The sequence below is a fragment of the Platalea leucorodia genome (assembly GCF_965183815.1).
Source record: "Platalea leucorodia genome assembly, chromosome: 22".
In the NCBI taxonomy this organism is placed as follows: Eukaryota; Metazoa; Chordata; class Aves; order Pelecaniformes; family Threskiornithidae; genus Platalea; species Platalea leucorodia.
Window position 1 is genome coordinate 5,745,006 of NC_138844.1, and position 19,398 is coordinate 5,764,403.

Genomic DNA, 19,398 nt, shown 5'->3' on the forward strand with positions numbered 1-19,398 from the left:
CATCTGCAGAATGAACAAACCAGAGAACAAGACATTACACAGTAGCACTGCTTAAACACATAAGTCTTTGTCTTGTAGACAGGGACACTCATTTACAGGAGATTCCTGCAGATAAATGCATCCAAGTTTCTCTTTCAAAGCCTGCACTGTCAATCCACACTAATTAATTTTCACAGTATGCTAACAGTGAATTCCAACTCTCAAAACCATTACTTATGAACTTTAACATTTATAAACTTCGTCTCCTGATTTCTTCTAGGTCGCACACAACCCTGAACGCTCGCTCTGGTCTGCAGCAGGTTAGAATGATTAGTGATAGCAAGACACAAAAGACAAAAGCATTTCCACAGGGCAGAAGCGTGCGTACTGCTGAGAACCGGGCCATGCTGTGGCTGCTACCGACGAAATTCCCTGCTTGGTGCCGGGCCTTCCCTCCTACGTAGCACAAATCCTCCTCCAATTGTCCAGTAATGTTCCTCAACACCAGCTACCTCCTACGGCCCAAGATGTGCTTATGGGTCCCACTCAGGATCATTCCACTTTGGCCCATCTACCAGAAAGCTCACCCACGCTCTAATCAAGGTCCTGCTCCGCGGGAGCCCAGTGACCACACACCTCTTCCCCTGAAGTCCATGCAAAATCTCAATTAAATTCCACCCCCCCAAACCCTTCCTCCCTACCAGATTCCCTGCTTTCCCTGTGCCACACAAACTCCTCGCCTCGCGTGTCAGTGCTCTTCACCCTGTCCCCAGCCTATCTGCGTCTCGTCACCTTACCACCAGGGCAAACCCTGTTTCTGTTGCGTCTGCAATACCAGTACCTACTTGCTCCCATCAGAAAAAGAATCTCCTCTCAGAAAATCAAGACAGACATTTCTCTCACTCTTCCAATTCACTTTTTGCTGCAACACATCCATATCAATAGCTCGGGGCAAGTGCTGGGTGAAGACAGCTGCTGTCACCTGCAAAAAACTGTGCAAACTCATCTGGGCTAGGGCAGCCTGTCCTCGGTACTCCATCCCGCTCCTCCCGCAGGCTGCTCGTCCCTCCCAGCTACCTGATGCTGATTTTTACACAGCAGTCTCTGTACAGCATGGACGATCATTTGCCTGGATACCAGCTCAGACACCAAATACTCACATTACTAGGAAGGAGGTCTTTAGAAGCCATACAACTTGCTTTTGGGTGAATAATACTGGAATAAAAGAAGCTGATCGGATTGGAGATACCATTACAGAGAATAAAGGAGACAGTGCCGTCAAAAGAAAAAAAAAAAAAAAAAAGAGTCAGACTTTTTTTCTATTAATTTTATTTCACAAGTGAGCTAGAAGCAGTTTCCTGTGTCAGAGCTCCTCTCCCCAGACTTTTTATTGCCATTAAATGTTGACAGCACTACACAGTTTCTTGCAGTGTAAGAATTTTGTTTGTGTTAATACTTCAAGCTGCCACTTGCAATCGCCTGCACCGTTTACAGTCTAGCATCTCAGCTTAAAGCGCTGATGAACACGACTTTACTTCACGATGCCGAACTGTGATGACTGAGGTATAATCACACACATCATCGCACCAATCCTGCACCGCGGAAGGCAAACTTAAAAAGGTACACGTGTGTGTGTGCACGTGGAAGGGCAGCACGGGGAGAGGGCAGAGGTGTCTACCGAGATCCACGAAGTCTCCTCTGTTTGATCTTTGCCAACAGGACCATCCCGCCAGCTGCTGAACATCTGTCTCTCATTGCCGAGGAAGAGGACGAAGTCTGCTCGAGCATAACTGGAGCAGAGGAACTAACTTTTTTTTTTTTAAAATAGAACACTTTAGAGAGACGCAGCATCCTATTCTACACATTAGCCTAGACTTACCATTTATTTTCATTAAGGACTTGTTTAGTCCTATAGTTCTTCCATTTACAAAACAGGCAACCAGCAAATTAATTTAACATTGAAAAACCAAAACCTAATAATATTTAGCATAAACTGCTGCTGATGCAGACCTCTGATCTGCTTCTGTTTGTCTATGACTTTATAAAGTCACCCAATCCAGGCTCATGATTTATGAGCATAGCAGCTCAATCAGCTCCTGGCTGCAAATAACAACACACAACAGAGTCTCCAAGCTTACAAACTGAAAGAAGGCTTACCGAAGCAGCAGCTCTTTTGGAAGTTTTTTGTTGATCACAGCTTCATCATTGTTTGAGAACATCTGTAAACAAAAACAATTTAAACATTTTAGCCGTATATTTTCATTAAGGAAACAAAACCCACTTTACTCCAGGGAAGAAGCTGCTGGTTAACAAGGCCATTTCAAGAGAGACGTCTGGCCCAAGAAATTCTCAAAAGATAAACTTTGTGCTCAAGCTTTCAGGGCTGGACCCTAGCTGGATAGAATATTACATCCAGTATAGTTTACAAAATGGTTTAAGAATGTTTTGTGGATTGATAAGATTAAATATAAACTGAGATTTTTAATTTAGCTATTAAAGTAAATGATAACGAGGGGTTCTTGTGGGCTGGCACTGACTATAGGAAGGTATCACCTATAGCATTACTACGGGCTTCCATCTGCGTCACAGTTCTGTGAAGGTCCACCAAAGCCCAGGCGCTTTAAAATCCTAACGTGTAACTCCGCATCGAGCAAGCCTATGGCAAACGGGTTGGAGGGGAGGGCTATGGCAAGAACGATCAAGCAGCCCTAACTTCCCACAAATGGAGGCTGGAGATGCAGGCACAGCAGGACTGGTTTCCATAACAGAAAAGGGCGCTGGTGAAAGGAGTGCTGGTGAACAGGAGCCTAAAGAAAAAGTATTACAGTGCCCGTATTGTTCTCGCAGCAAATTGTTTGAGAGCAGCCCTCAGGAGCTTAGGGGCAAACAGCATTTTTTTTTTTAAACCATGAAGCATGGTTTAAAGGGAGACATGATCTTCGGTGCAGCATCAGGAGGAGAGAAGATTTTGGGAAAACACCATGTTCTTCCAAGGCAATGAAGCCAGAGCTGTCTGTTGAAACCCATAAGCTTTTTCATGCAAAGCATTATCATGGTGGCCAACGATTTACAAATCTTGAAATGGACTTTTGGAGCAGCTACAATAACCCCACTAGCTGCGAGAGTCACAGAAGCTTCTCTTTTCTAAGGAGCCCTAAGAAAAACAGACGGCACAGCCTCATGTGCTTCTTGAGGAATATCTATATATATTTAAAACTTGGTATTGTCTTGCCATGGTGAAAAAACAAACAAACAACCTCCACGCGCTTCTGCCTGTGGGAGGCATGATTAGAGTGATCTGGGAGCTAAGATTGCTGAGCAGCGATGCCTCATTCCACTTAGAGGCATGCTTTCAACATTTCCAAAAGCAAAGCAGGGAACAAGGAGAATGAGCTTTAATTTCATTAATAAAGTTTCTCTTTAATCTCCTGGAACAACTGAGAGCTGATCTTGCTGAGCTACATACCTGGTAAAAACTGCTGCTGAAATTACAGTCCAAAAAAGCTGATTCTTATCAGTTGATTAAACGGTCTGAATCGATTTAGTTGTATGTATGCAAAGCAAATAAAACCAGCACCAGCTAGGTCGCTTAAGTGGCAGAGGATCAGATTAAGAGTTAAAAAAGGAAAGTAAGATCTTTCTGGCTTATGAAGCTGTACGCTAGGCCTCGCTGACAAACAGCTTCTCCAAGCAGCCAATATTCTGTACCTGAGCATCAATCCAACCCATCGCCTATCAAAGAAACCATCATAGCCTGACGTGAAAAGCCAACGTGCTGCCGCTAAGTAGCTTTTCAATACGCTCCAATCCGCGACAGCAAACTGACGACAGAGTAATGCCATCGTTACAAGAGAACGCTAAAAACAATACTTTTAGAGTCAGTCAAACTTAAAAGCTGTGTTTCTAAATCACAGTTTGCTTTTTAATTATCTCAAGATACTGAAGCATGACGCTGAAGTGGGACACGAACTCTCCAGCGTTCTCTCCCAAAATGTCACACAGAAGAAAAGTGTTGTTTTCCCCCCACAGACGCTTTTATCACTTCCCACCAGAAGATATCACAAGTTAGCAAGTCCTAAACAGTCCACTAGACAGGCAACCACTCAGCCCATTTTGCAGATAATTAAAATGGAAGTTTTGCCATTTCCCCAGCTAACACAAGGCCTGTGAAGTCTGTTCCCTCAGAGACTAGGGCAGAAGAGCATCTCCTCAAGTCAAGGACCGCGGTCAGACTCGGTCACGAATGCTCTCCGATGCCCGGCAGATACGGCCGAGCGCCGCAGCGGGCAGCGCAGACGCTGGCGAGGCTGCGGAAGGTGCTAACGTGTGTGCTCGTTCTGGGAGCGGATCATCAATTAGATGGCTTAGCTGATCAGCTGGGAAATTAAGGGAATTCTGGAGAAAGCTCTAATGAAGGAGAAATGCAGAGGAATTATTCATGGGAGAATGAGACTATGATTCTCCTTCCCCCAGCTACAAGAACAACAGTGAACAGGCAGATCTATCCTCTCCCCCATTATTGTCCAGGCCAGAATTTTACATCTGAACCAGCACCCTCCACCCCCTCACAAAAAAAAGGGTGAGAGAAGTTAAAGGAGCAAATCAGACAGCAGGAGACTTCCGAAAAGGAGCCAGACCAGAAGGGAACAGGCAAGGGGCAACAAGTATGAAAACAGGGACTCCAGAAGCAGCCAGCCTTTTCTGTCTCATCCGTATTGGCAACAGGGCTTTGTCTAAACTCAAATATTACCGTGAGAATGCAGGCAATAGTCACCGCCTGTTGTTAACTGAGATCGTACATCAAGGACGCTCACAAACAGCCTTGTGCCAAACACAGGTAACTTCTTGACTGCTGCCCATTACATTGCTCAGTAGAAAAAGCTTACCTCGATTCCAGTGCAGATCAAAGCCTTAAACCGTTTTTTCTGTAGCAGCTGCCCTTTGACCAGTGCTATACTAAAGGAACATTTGGGTTTTGTCCTCCTAAAGAAGTCCTTGAACTTAAATGTGACGGGGCCAAGGCAGGACGTGCTCCGCGGGAGAACCTCGGCTCTGGAATTCCCCTTCCGTGGAAAGGATGTGCAGTGCCAGGGTGCATCGCCAGACCTGTTTTCTCAAGCCTTCCTTCAAAACTTGGTGCTCAGGTGACAGAGGCTGGGTGAAAACAGGCTGGAATTGGGATGTATTGCTAAGCCATGGCAGCACGTATAGCTAGCTAAATAGACTAGTGGACATTTTGACTTTCTGGCAAGTCCATACAAGAATAAAACTAGTCTGAAAAAATGTTAGAGACTATTCTAGACTTTCAGGCTTTTGAAGTTAAGAGAAAACTTAATAATAAAAACTAAATGACCTAAGTTTGCTTTTCCTAACATCTCTCTTAACATCCTTTAATACCAGGTGTTATTCAGTAGAGTAAGTTATTCTTGACAGGATACAGAAAAACATCTCTTTCTTGTATGTAAATTTTGCAGTCTGTGTAAAACACAGAATCTTCCACAAAGCATCAGGTTTGCTGCTGTGGGAAGCCACATCCCTTACACAGAAGAAATAGAAGGGGGAAGCAGATGAAATTCCTCTTACTCTTCCACCCATCGAGACGAAGGCAGAGCAGCAGTGCACCACTCTCTTTCGAAACAGCCTTTTCTAGCTAGAACAGAAGGGATAAATCTAGAACACACACCATGGAAGCAGATACTAGACTTCAAAACTTGTATTACATTAGTATAGGTTGCTATCACCTGCTACAAGGTGAAGGAAAACACATCCTGCCAAAACACCAGAGCTGGACAAAGGTTATAAGAGAGCTGCATTTCCCAGTTATGATACTATAAATCTCTTACTGAGTCTTCCGAGCAAGAGGTACAGAGAGTGGAAGCGATGGTTTAGCTGCCCTGGGCAGCTGGAGCTACGCGGTGCCAGCACACACAGGATTTGGTCATTGCTCAGTTAAGATGATTTCATTTTCCTGCCAATATCGTCTTGCCCAGCTCTTCTACCAAAGCTAGGAAATGGGCAGAACCGGCAGAGTTTTCCAGGGCGTACGTCTGCTAGCGGTTTTATACTTCACACAGAAAGGCATTTTACAACCCACGAGATGTTTTGCGTAGACACACTTCAACAGCACTGCACGTGGAAACACTTCCCCGATTCCAACAGAGGCTCAAAAGGGAGAACAAACAGGATCCATCTAACGGCAACTCCAGTGGTCAGCACCAACGTTGCAAGCCCAAAGAAATGACAAAACTGGGGGACTTAATCCCTAAATCAATCCTTTATCTCGCTAACCAATTAAAATGTTAATACACCATTCACATTTACTATTCAATAAGTAACTATTTGGCTCCCAGTGTAGAACAGTCTGGTGCATTCAGCATTTGACCGCTGCACGCAGAGGAGCCTTTTTTGCTGTGTTTTTTTAAGAGTTGATGGCCAGAGGAGCCAGCAGCGAGGACGGGGACCACCCAACCTTCGGTCATCCACAGGAACTCGCCAGGTGCCCCTGAATCCCAGCACTCTTTCCTGCAGTCTCCCACACCAACTGAAAGCCCGGAGATTATCACCCCGAGACAGAAAACTGCTGCTTCCCGGGATGTATTTATGGGCGCTGCTGTGCCTCTCTCCACAGCACTGTCACCCAGAAGCATTCAAATCAAGCAAATTTATGAAAACAGACAAAAGCGATCAGGAGATATGATTCTTACAGCCATATGCTGAAGTCACTTAGCGCAACATGTAATTGTCCATCTGTTTTAATAACTCTTCCCTTGCCTTTCAGAGCATTAAAAGTTTTGCAAACTGGCCCAATTCACCTGGTTGCCCAGTCCTGCGGCAGCCGGCACCGCGTGGGGCTAACAGACAGATTTATCTGCCGCCAGGCACTGCTAACAGCGTAGAAGACAGAGTTGCTATTCAGGCATCGGTCGTGTCAGCCGTTCATTACAGGGCACAGCAACCCAAACTGGGTCATCAGTATGACATCAACACAGGATCGAGATGACAGCGCTCTGCAGCTGAGCGTGCAATGGATGACAGCGTATAATTATGAGTGTCCCTGCACAAGAAACACCTACATATGTACTGTACTCATCATACATGCAAAAAGGGACCTGAACAACACTTGATGCAAGCTAAGTGAAGCAACTCTTAGCAGGCATGCATTATTTGAGTTAAAATATAAAGTAGAGTATTGTGTCATTATTGCAGCCATTCATTAGCCTTTGAGCAAGTCTTGCGCTGTCACGGACCAGGCTTCAAAAGCCATACAAGCATGGAGACTCGGCTTTCTCCGTCAGGTCTGTATGTCAGCTGGTGCCACACCACCCGTCCTGCCCAGAGCGAACCGATGGGGTCGATATTTGGCACGGAAATGAGGCGTCCGCAAGCTGGACTGATTCAGCTCTGTGTTCACGGAGAGACTGCACAACTTCTCCCTATTACATGACACAAACGTATGTCATGCTGGCAAACGCTAATGCAGAAGGCGGCACAGCCAACACCTACTCTCAGCAAATCCGTACTCAATATAAATTTCATTATATTTTAGAAGCTTCCATCTGAGAAAAAGCTGCTGTATTAATATGGAGGTCTCAATATCAGGTTGATTGACTTATTCCACAGCAGCAAGTAAAAGCTGCTCCAGTGGGAAGAGTGTTTATTCAACAGCTTGCAAAATTTAAATCTTTGCTTCCAGAACAGTTACGCTCCCCGTGCCCCCGGTTCCGCAGAAAGTCTCCAAACACGCACTGGCACAGAGCTGTCTTTCCTGGCTCGCAGAGAGATGGAAAAACTCCACAAGAGCTGCTCCGGACCCCGGCTCTGAGCAGGCTCTTGGCCGCAGAGCTCTCCTGTGGTCTGGGCTGGCGGGGGGGCAACGCTTTCCTGTAAATGTCACATCTGGCAATGGTTTTGATTTTATTGTTGGGGAAGGGCTGGAGGGGTGTTCCTATGAGAACAAAAGTTTTGTTTTTCACTTTTTTGTGTTTGGAAAAATACACTTGGAAGTTTCTAAATGAGTTATTTCAACATTTACAGTTAACTGGAAGTAATTAGGAATATTAACGTATAGAATACAAAGTACATTTATTTTACATTACCCTAAATGCTCAAAACTCCTCTCTGTAAGCAATTCTTAAGCTACTGGCTGCATTTTTAAGAGAGCAACAGTTTACTCGTCTGACATACCGAAAAGACTTTCCACCAAAACAGCAGCAGGGACTTCTTTCAATAAAGTGCAGTTTAGACATAAAGACGCACCAGACTGCCTTGCCGATACAACAGCAGACACTGAAAAACACCATCAATTTTCCCAACATTTTCTTAGACAGAACTTTGCTCACTGAAGAGACAAGGAGCAGAAAAAGGACAGAGTCGATTTGCAGCATAACATGGGTGGTCTACACTTCAGGCACATCTCTAAGACATCCAAACACTCACATACGCCAAGCGGCTCCGATGCTGGAACTTCTGAACATGAACCGACCAAGATGCGGTGCTACGGCCCGGCACTACCAAAATGCTACTTTGCCAATAACACAAGGGCATCTACTGGCATAAAGTTTCAAGGTTGATCACAAGGACTCATTCACTTTCGATTTGATTGTTTGCAGAAGCTGTTTCTGCATGAAAACGTATATTGTTATGGGTACCGAGGAGGAAAGGAGCACCTCCCCTCTCTGTGCTCTTACCCGGACACAAACACGGTCATGCACAGAGGCAGGGTCTTCAAGGCCTCTATCGTCCGGAAAAGCACTGAAGAACTTAAGTTAATAGTAGTATGTTCAGTTGGACAAGAAACAAGCTATCATCAACATTAACAGGATATCAAGTAATTGTCCATGTTTGTACTCGATGCAAGCTGAACAGCGGCGAGCCAGCAGTGTAATACAGCTGCTGCATGCGTCAGCTAGGGTGGAAGTATTTACTGCACCGCCAACAAACACAGCTGGTTTTCAACCCAGACTGCATCTGGCACCAGCACGGGAAGGGGGATGGTTGGTCTTAAAATATATATATTAAAAAAAAAAAAAAAATCACACGAGGCTTACCTTTAGAAGCATTGAGGCTTAACTTCAGAAGCATCGGTGCCAAAGCCAACAACTGAGCACACAGTGTTAGCCTAGATGTGGACTTTGAACTCAAACACTTTTCTTCCAAAGCGGAAAATTCAAAGCTCAATGGAGAAAAAGGGATGAAGCTTATCTGGAGCTTTATGGAATTAGTAACTACAAGGCTAGCAAAGGCACTCGCATCAGTTCTTACACCGAGACCCACAGTCATCCACCTTAATGTTCACTCAAGTGAAAAATAACACGGAGTCTGGCACGCCCAGCCCCTCGAGAACGAGACTGAAAACCCCAAACAGCCCAAGAAGCACTAAAAAAGCCGCCGTGCGCGCTGCCGTGGCCGAGGACGCGATCAGCTTGGTGCAGAGAGGGGGAAAGAAAGAAGATGGACACCCATTTTCAGGACAAAACCCAACCAACCGAGACACATCCATCCAGGTGGGCAGCAGGACGTGGAAACTGTAAGCATTTCTCAAAGTAAATACAAACATGGCCAATAAAGTGTTTCCTGTCTCTATATTAAGCTAACTTCATGCAAAACAAACAATACAGAATTTAAAAGCATACCCTCTTAAAAATCTATGAAATTAGTAAATACTATAATTTTAAAATACCGCAACTTGTTTACTTGCATAACAGAAACGGCGTAAGACAAACTTCTTACAGCAGCCTTACAAACACAAAAGAAAAACCTAACCATGTGCTGAGGATGAAATTTTAGCTGTTGTTCAGACCCAGAGCTCACCATCCTTGGTCCACAAGCAAATGCTGGCCAGACCCTCCACAACTGCTCGTAACCACAGGAAATTAAGCAATTAAAAGCAAGACAGAAAACAGACTGCAATTATCAGAGAGTAAACAACGCATTCTGGAAACTGTTTTTAAGCTAGGAAAGGTGGGGAACCAAGAGTTGCCATCGTAAATGAAGGATTACATATGTAGCTGGCATATTTTGGCCGTTTACAACCCCACCCAATCTGTATCATCGAGACGCTTTGGAGATGAACCTTCAGAGCTGTAAAAGTCTGAGGTGAAAGAAATGAAACACGGATGCAAATTCATTCCAAGAGTTTAAATCCCGACGAGTCAGAGATGCCCTGTAAGGTGTTCTTCAGCTGTACAGCTGCTGGCTCACATCCAAAAATCTAGTATTACTGGGAGTATTTATACCACTTTCATCTGCTATGGTCCATATGGAGGAGATGAACAAGCCCGGTACCGAGTCACTGAAACAAGACAAGATGCACAAACCTAGCTCATAGCACACAACTCCGATCTAGGCAAAAAAGCTGAGCATAAAACGCAAAACAAGAAAAAACGAGGAATTCAGTCTGTATTTCCTTTGGAAAAGCTCAGTGAAGCTTTGAAGTGACTTCTCACAAACACTGTCAATATGTACTAACACCTCGCCTCTAGTTCGGTTCATTTTGGAAAAAAGCATTCTACTACTGCTACAGGGCTCAAATAACTGAAAGATAAACGATGAGCACTGAGCATTGGTTCAAGCGCTCCTTCCCCAGTACAAGCTGTAAGGGGAGCAGGAGTTTAAGCAGGCTGCGCTGCCTTACTGGAAGCAATGAAAAAATGACACCGCAGAGGTAAGTCACACAGAAGCGACAGTGAAATACAAGGCTCTTCGGAGGACACGATACAAAGCATGACGTTTACATCCACAAGCAGTTCAGATGGGGTGAATTTTCCTTCTAGCCTTCAGTTACACAGGTTCTTTTTCCTTCCTCAAAAACCCATCCCGTTTAATCGGTGTTAAATCTCCAAGGAAAATGGCTGGCTGTCAAATAAAGCCGCCGCTGTGACAAGCTCCGTCGTTAGCAGTCGCGATGCTCCGGCGTCCTCCCGCAGCATTTGTGCCAGCGGAACCGGGGACGGCGAAGCAGCCGGCCGCCCTCCTGCCGCGCGCCGTGCCACGGGCGCCCTCGCCCAGCCTGGCTCACGACCAGCGCTCCGCTCAAACAAAATCGTGACTAAGCAGTATAAAACTGAGACGAAATAGACCTTGGCTTATTATAGGCTTAATATTCCTAAAAATAGCTCAATAGGCAATTTACTCGACATACACAGTCAAATAACTTCTTCCTCATCTGCTTGTCGCTGCTTCGGAAAAGCTTAAATTTCTGCTGGCGATAAAGAGCTGGGGTATGGATGAGCTACCCTTCTGCACAGCCCGACTCTGTTCTGCATTCAGTAACAAAGTTAAATAAATAGCCTTTTTTATTTTCTTTTGAATCAGCAATGCTAAAAGCATGAGGCTGAACAAAAAATTAGTAAGGCCGTATAGAAATCAAGCCCATGATAAGGAACTGCCTGCTGCACACACCTCTGACGTAGCAGTGTAACGCAGAAACTGCCACGGAGGAGAAACGCATCAGGTGATTAATCTGCAAATACACAAGGTCATGTTGTTGCATTCAAGAAGTAAAACTTCAAAGTCAGATATGCAGTGCAGGTGAGGTACTAGAAGAATATTTCTGATTTAAGAAACACCATTTCAACTGGAAGTACCACATGTGCTATATCCTATTTTTTTTAAAAACTAGAAACTGCTGTCAGATACCAAAAGGGCACGTTCGTACGCTTTTTGTTCATCTGTTTTGTTTTTCTGTCCCAGTCTTGGCTCCGAGACAGTTTTCCACCAACAAAGCATGCCACAACTACACCTAAAAGCTCACTGCGTTCATTTTTAAATCACAATTTAAAAGACACCACCAGCGCTAGCCACTCTCAGCATTTCAGTTACCCGACTTCTCCCGGCTGACGCAGGCTGCAGGAGACGCACATGCGAGTAGTTTCCACCGGACAGTCCTGGCAGGGACGCGGGGCAGAACCCGAAGCAGCCTGGTGACAGATTGGGGAGGCAGAAGCTTGCAGTTAATCGGCTTTGTCTTTACCAGAAGTTGTATCTGGTGCTGAATGAAAAACGCCCTCCGAAAATGTCAGCGATAGCTCGCGCGTCCAAGAACTGCAGAGGGCAAAGTTAGCTGGCGTTACACGTTAAATAGACGGGGCGAGCAGTGAGAAGCAAAAATACCACATACGCCATCATCAAAGCTGCTTTTGGGCATCTACTTTTTTTAGCTCCATTAAAAACCTCAACATCCTACGAGTGGTCACCTGGGTATTTTATGACCCATTACAGATATTTGATTTAAAACGATGCTACTTTCTCACACACACCCTTCAAAGTTTTAAATATACACCGTTGCCCATAAAAACAACATCGAAGACCAACAAAGAAGGAGAATATAAATAAGACAAAGACTTCCTGACTTCACAGGGACACAGCCTATGGCCGTGGACTGTGCTGTAAAACACCCACTACCACTATGTATTTTTTTTCTTTACCCTTTTTAGAAGCTCATTTTAGCTGGGTAGTGGTTTACTACAAATACCTTTTGAATGGATTTTTTTATTTATTTATTTAAAAAACCCACAAACTGACATGCTTCAATATTTTTCAGGCCAAAAGTGAGACTCCTCTAGCTCTCCAAGTACGTACCAAAGCTCATCACAATTCAAATAAGCTTCGATAAGCAAATTTCTTATAGTTCTGCCTCTCTCCAAAGCCTACAGTTCTACATGAGCAGCAATAAGGTTTTTTTCACTACTGGGTTTGTATTCAGCTATTATCAAAGAGACGATGATGGTATTACTTGGAAATAAAGTCAAACGATGGCGTCTCAAAAAAGCCCTACCTGAGCGGAGGCGTGAAGGGCACTGGGCGAGTTTGGCACACGCAAAGGGCCGGTCGCTCCGAAAGCATAACCGAGGGAGCGGCCAGGCGTACACAGCCCCCCGCCACAGAGACCTGGGCCCCTCCGCACAGCCGCGCTGTGAAGTATTTCGTACCGTATCAATAAGGCTAAAACATTCATCAGGCTGACTTTCATAATGGTATGAGTCAAACGAAATACATAGCAAGGCAATCCAATGGTGAAAACAATAATTACCTCATCTACCCCAGGCCCCAATTAATAATGGTATCTAAAATAAAATGAGACATAACCCTTGCATACAGGCTCTCTAACTCCCTTTCCTGTTACGCAAGCTGCCATGCAAGACGGTCACAGCCCAAGCAGTCAAGTACCTCTCCCCGGGAACACACACGGCCCCTGCGCTATCATTTGCGGTGGCTGCTCCGACCGGCAGCTCCAAGCGAAACCACCTTGGGGAACCCCCGTTTCGGCACGGAGGAGGCGTTCACCTGCCAGAAAAGCCCTCGCCATGGCCGCACACAAACAACCCAACACAACGCGCTGCTCTTCACAGAGCTCAGGCCAAATCAGTGACGAGTCCTTATCGGGTGCTGCCCCAGCGTTCTTTACTGCACAAGCGTCAGCAAGGGACAGGGGAGGAAATACAGGTTTTCTGGGATTTCTGCTTATATTTCCTGCTGAAATTACTGTTTGCCAGGGCCAACATTTCCACTGTTGCCCAACTTGCAAGCACAACTCCAGAGGAAGAAGAGAATCCCATTTGGGGGGGGCAGGGGGGGTTAAATAAATAAAAAAATTTGCGGCACAAGCTTGGTCTCTCCAGTGACGTGGGCTAAGGTCAAAGCACACACACGTAATCCAACACTTGCAAAGCTGTTGCTCTACTTAATTATTGCAGGTACGTGCTTGTGGCTGCCTCGTACAAAGACTACAAGGCGAAAGAGCTGCGAGACTGAAACCTGCCCCAGTGCCAACTGAACAACAAGATGCAAAAGAAAAGCAATCCGAATTGGTTTCTGAAATACCTTTTCTTTATCGGTCAGTTTTATAATTAACTTGTTCCCACACACTATGCCTTCTTTGGGTTTTGGCAACTTGTCTATAAGGCCCCTGTATGGCATAATACAGCACACAGTTGCTCTGAATTCCTCCTTTGCAATCTAAAATTCCCCCCGTTGCCCCCTCCCTCCAACAAAAAGCCTTCCTGTTTAATCCTTCCCAGTCTCCCTGTACCCTGGGTCAAGTATCCTTTGCGCAACCGGATTGACTTTTGCTTCCGAATCTCGCCGAATTCCTCTTTCCTCTACTAGAGTACGGAGCGCAGCCACAGGACCAGCACAGCGGGGGTGTGAAAGACAAGTTACGGTTTACATCTCGCGCTATCTTAATGTTTAAACAACCACTTTGTACACAATGAAGTAACATTTTATTATTCATCTGCCAAAAAAGAAGTGCTGGCTTCAAAAGTATTACACAAGTGTGGCATGAGATAACACCAAAATAAAAAAAATAAATGGGGGTGGGGGAAGAGTACGGAAAAGCCATCAGCTTTGACACCCCCCCAAATCTGTATTTTTTTATTTTGACAGTGTTTCTCATTACTTATCAGCCACATTTTAGATACCTGCCAAAACAAAATTGTTTGATTCAACTGTACTACCTCATGTCTTCGCTGTGTTATGTCAGCAACAGCTCCTCTCGCTATATAAAATGAAACGCTACCGTAAATGTAACATCAGTTTTTGCAAGTTTCTGCTAGAAAACAGCAAGGAGAGACATGGTGGGATGCAGAGTTATGGATACTCCCTGCCCGCTTTGTTTGCGTCTGTCTGTTTACACAACCTCCATTGCTTGAAATAACAAAGCCCTAACCAGAAGGATAGAGAGAAGCACAGCAAAGGGAACAAAGACAACCCCAAAAGGATCAGCTCTAAACCGTAAAGCCAAGCAACCTGAAACATGGAAACAGCATTTAAGAGCTAGGAACCCAGCAGATTAAAAAATGGGATTAAGGTAATTGAGATTATTCAATTCTGCTTTCTGAACGCAGACAGGATTAATTATTAGGAGGCAACTCGATTTTGAAGCATTTTAAGTTTCTCATTTTGCTTTCAGCTTACCTCATTTCATAGCAGATCAAAACTGAAGCAAGACCTAGGAACTACGGAGCCCACTAGCACAGTTCGGAAGAGTGAGAATTCCCTCACATTGAGGATCCTGAATCCTAGGAGAGAAATGCTGTGAAACGCACTGGATTGACGCGTTTGTCCTGCTGAAGGTGCTCGCAAGGCTCGTACAGACGCTCGTTCCTCAGATACATCCCTGGTGTTCACATTTTATTTTTTTTTAATAGGACAAACTGCCCCATAAAGAAACGCTTCACAGCCAGAATCAACTCCTGCTAATTGGAGGTTTTGAAGAGTCCCTGAGGAAGCTGGAAAGGATGATGCTTTTTTTGTGGTGTTGTTTTTGTTTAAGGATGTAGAGGAGACTACACGTATTGCTCACAGTCTGGGAAAAAAAAAGGCAACTATAATTATTTAAGCCTGACAACGTGGCTCAATGGAACACAAGACTTTGCAGAGCAAGAGATCCCTGCATGGGGAAAGCTTAAAAGCCCGGAGTCTGCTCACTCTGACGATGTCTGCAACTTGTCCCACGGCGGGTCTAACACCAAAGAAGCCCCTGTTCACGTAAAACGCCGCTCTGATCCTAGGCAGGTAGTTTTGTGCCAGATCATCCCTTTCAGCTCTCTGCATGCACCTATGCAAGCGCTAACCACCTCGGAGCGGTGCTGCCCGACCACATCCACTCCGCTCTGAAAACCAGAAAGCTCAGAGGAGCGCTCTGCCCTAGAAGACATTGTTTATTTTCTGACGATGAGTTAGTGAGAGCGGCGAGTTAGCGAAAGCGAGCCTACGACACTCGGCCTCCAGACGACATCCCAGGCCAGAAGAGTGTGGATGACACAGATTAGAGCAGTGAGGAGAACCAGGGCCTTTGGAAGGTAACCAAGCTCCAAAGAGTGGAGCACCAGTCAATGAAAGGCATCAGGAGATGACGTCCCCTCCTCTTTGCTCTTATTCAGTTGTAGTTCAGCAGGCGTCGCGGATTAGGTACGACAGGAAGCAGAGACACCCCAAATATAAGGCAGGAGTGGGATCTGTCAGGGCACGTTCCATATTAAACTGACACCACAGAAAATTAGGAGTCAATCTGGGTAATGTTTTCCCTTTTTGTTTCCTTTGCTACAGTAAGTGGTTATTTTCTCTGTGGTGGCCACACCTCTTATAAAGGGACTTATTTAGAATATGCTCGTTTGGCTGGGCATGCCAGAGTTCATTCTTTCATTTAAAAGAAAGAGTTCCATTCTTCCTGGAACGGATGGCTGGCTACACATACCTAACAGAAACCCATATGCAAGTCAAATTTAAGAAGCTTAGCCCATATTCCATTACCATACTTTATTACTAAAGCAAGAAGAAGTGATTATTAAATCTAATCTAGATCAGATTTTAAAAGTACCCAACAACAATAGTTCAGGAATCTGTTTACATGGCTTAACAAAAGACAATAAACTAAGTCTGAAAACCCAAACCCAACTCCCCCTCAGTAATTCAGGAGTTATTTAAAGCCTGAAACAGACACAATATACATTAGTCACAACTCTGCATCCAGCTATTTTTTCCCCCCAGATAAGACTCCAGACATTCAAAGGCCCTACTTACCACTCCTCAGCCCGGGAAACTACCACGGCAGGCAGCTCCGTGTCTAATCCGGAGGTAATGCGGAGGGCTATGTAGGAGGAGTACTAATCACCAAGCATTCAACCCCGTGCTGTCTTCATTGATCTTACAATATTCAACAACTTTGAATAGCAGCTCCCAGTCTCAACACATTTTTGCATAATTGTCCTTATGTCACATTAAATATGAACTATTACACTAAAAGGCACGCTCGTCAGTGAACAGGACTTTTACTTTTAAAGCAGAAACATTACAAGCTGTTTTCTAGAAAGCATGGCTGAATTTCTACCCATACTTCCCCTCTGAAAAATAAATCTATCCATAAGTGTGAATACACGAACATTTCAGAAGCTTTTCAGACCAAAACACCCTCACTAGAAAACCATGTATTTAAAGCAAAAGAGCTCTAAACTCGTCCCTTCCAGCATATATAGGTGAGTGGGTCAGAGATAATCAATGCTAGGGCTAATAAAACCATGCCCTCGATTTACTAACCAAAACATATCCAAGAAACGTGATAATGTTTAAAGGCACTTCTTGTGGCTCAAAAGCAAGCCCTTCAATAATGCACCACCTCTTCCTGCACACATACAGACTAAAGAACAATTAATCGGGACCTCAAATACTCTTTGAGCATTTTGCTCATTTTCAACTTGTTCATTTTTGACTATAGGAAGAAAGTAACACAATTCCAGCAAAAAAACCCCACCCAAAACAAACAGAACCAAACTCTTCCCTGCTCTTCTTCCACAATGAATTGCGTTAACCTTGTTTTGGTACAACCCTGACGAAAAGCTCTCTCAATACTGGGATGAAGCCTAATATTTCAACACAAAGGCTACGCAAGGAAAAAAAGGTCGTTGCCGTATGAGAAGACATTTCCCCACAGAAGACTGCTACCAGCGTGTTTTTATTCTTTACTCTGCTCTGGAACCAGCCACTCTGCAGTAATAAAAAAAAAAGCTCTCAGGGAGAAAAAAAAAAAAATCTGTGCAGCCAAGAACAGACTAGAACGGTAAAAACAATAACCCCAGATAAAGCACGTTACGTGTGCAGCCTTCTCTGAGTTCCCAGGTTTAGTTCAATGTTTGGATGCTACAGAAACATGGATGTTTTAACACTATTTCACCTGAAACCATTCTAAAGAGTCATTCTGCTACTTATTTACCGTGACTGATACGGATTTGATAGAGGAGGAAAATAATTTCACGTGCAATATTACAAACCCATTATTTTCTGCACCTTCCTCAACTCCAGGGCCACTTTCCTGGGGAATTCAACACTGTTCTCTGTGGAACCAGGCACTCGCCAGGTCACCATTAAGCAGTATTTTCCCTTGACAGCAGTCACGGCCCCTCTCTACGAAGGGGGGACACAGCCGCATCTTTACCATTCCGGGCTCTTCTCCTCCCGTGCTGTCCTCGCACACGACAGGAGCCGGGCGGTCGAGAGAAGGAGCGGGCAGGTATTTTCATCCTTCACAACAGCCTCTTACAGCGATGAAAAGTAAACCCCGCTGCTGCTGCTGCTGCTCCCGATACCAACCTCCTCCCCCACCCGGGGAAGACAGCTGTTACAACAATGCAGAGCTGGAAGCAGCCCTGGCTCCATAGCCTGCTTTGTGCCATATTCTTTGAATAGATCTTATTGTTTACCCTCTGCTCCATCCGTCCTCTCCATCCCCCACCTCCCCCTAATCAAATTTTTTCCCGGCTACTGCCCAAACCAGACCCGCCGGGGCCGCGCCCCCCCCCCCCGCTGTTTTGGTTTCCAGGCTCTTTCCCACAGCCCCTGCTCCATCACCAACTTCGCTCCAGCGCTGCCCCCCCCCCCCGCAGCAACACCCTGGCCCCCCGCCACGGGAGTTCACATCACGCGGGGGAGCCCCCCAGGCACCACACGGGCTGGGAGGGGGAGAAGTTTCATTACCCCCCCCCCCCCCCCGGCGGGTCACAGGCCCGGGCCCCCTCCCTGCGCCCCCCCCAGACACGCGTGGCTGCGGGCCCCCCCCCCGCGCCAGGCCTGAGGTAAAGCCCCCCCCCCAGCCCCCTCCGGCTTTGCCCCAGGGCGGCGGGGAGCGGTTGGCGCGGGGGGGGGGCCTGGCCCCACGCCCGTGGGGACACGCACGGACACGCCGCGGCCTGGGCCCCCCCCCCCGTCTCCTCAGCCGGGCCGGGCGGCCTCGCCCCCGGGGCCTCACCTCAAAGCGGCTCTTAGTGACCCCGTTCATCTCCCTCCGCATGGCGGGGCCGGGCGGGGGGAGGAGGGGGAGGGGAAGGCGGGAGGAAGGCCGGCGGAGGGAGGCGGGCAGGGGGTGCCGGGGTGCCGCGGCCTCCACCCGCCGCCGCGGCCGCCGCGTCTCCTCCGGCCTCAACTTGAATCCAAAACAAAAACACTCCGCACCACCTGCCAGCAACGAGCGCGCTCATTGGCCAGCGCCGGGTACGGCGCGGCGGCGGCGGCGGCGGCGGCGGCGGCGGCGGGGGGGCGGCGGTGAAGGGGGGGGCGCGGCGCGGCGCGCGCTGCAGCGGGGACGCCCCGGGGCGGGGGGGGAACCGGGAGGGGGGGGGAACGGGACACGGGGCTGCGCGCGCCGCCGCCGCCGCCGCCCCCACCTACCCCGCAGGCCGCCGCCCCCATCGCGCCGCCGCCGCCGCCGCCGGGGTCCTCCCGTCCCCCCCCCCCCGGTGCGACCGAGGCGGGGGCTGCGAGGGCCCCCCCCCCTCCCCGCGACACCGGGGGTGCCCGCCCCGCCGCACCGGGGGCTGCGGGACCCCCCCTCCCCCCGGGACATCCGGGTCCTCCCCCCGGTATCCGGGGGTCCGCGCCCCCCCCCCTCCCCGTGTGGCCGCGGGGACCGGGGGGGTCCCGGGAAGG

General features: G+C 47.0%; 1 protein-coding gene across 9 annotated transcripts in view; it reads right to left on the minus strand.

Annotated features, from left to right (window-relative positions):
• FBXL20 (F-box and leucine rich repeat protein 20) overlaps positions 1 to 19,194 on the minus strand; it is a 46,376-nt gene extending 27,182 nt beyond the window's left edge. For 3 of the 9 annotated variants that reach the window (XR_014230396.1, XR_014230397.1, XM_082331957.1), the window contains exons 1-2: positions 18,722 to 18,865; positions 2,137 to 2,198 (exon numbers count right to left, since the gene is read on the minus strand). Coding sequence is in view for 7 of the 9 variants with exons in the window: in XM_082331957.1 (XP_082188083.1) it covers positions 2,137 to 2,198; positions 18,722 to 18,763 (104 nt within the window). In the remaining 2 variants the exon portion in view is untranslated. Of the gene's footprint in view, positions 1 to 2,136; positions 2,199 to 4,865; positions 4,877 to 11,799; positions 11,896 to 14,895; positions 14,914 to 17,911; positions 18,054 to 18,721; positions 18,867 to 19,140 lie in introns of those variants that run through there. The other 6 variants (XM_082331959.1, XM_082331964.1, XM_082331960.1 and 3 more) reach the window with 6 other exon arrangements.
• Between the last annotated feature and the right edge of the window lie 204 nt (positions 19,195 to 19,398).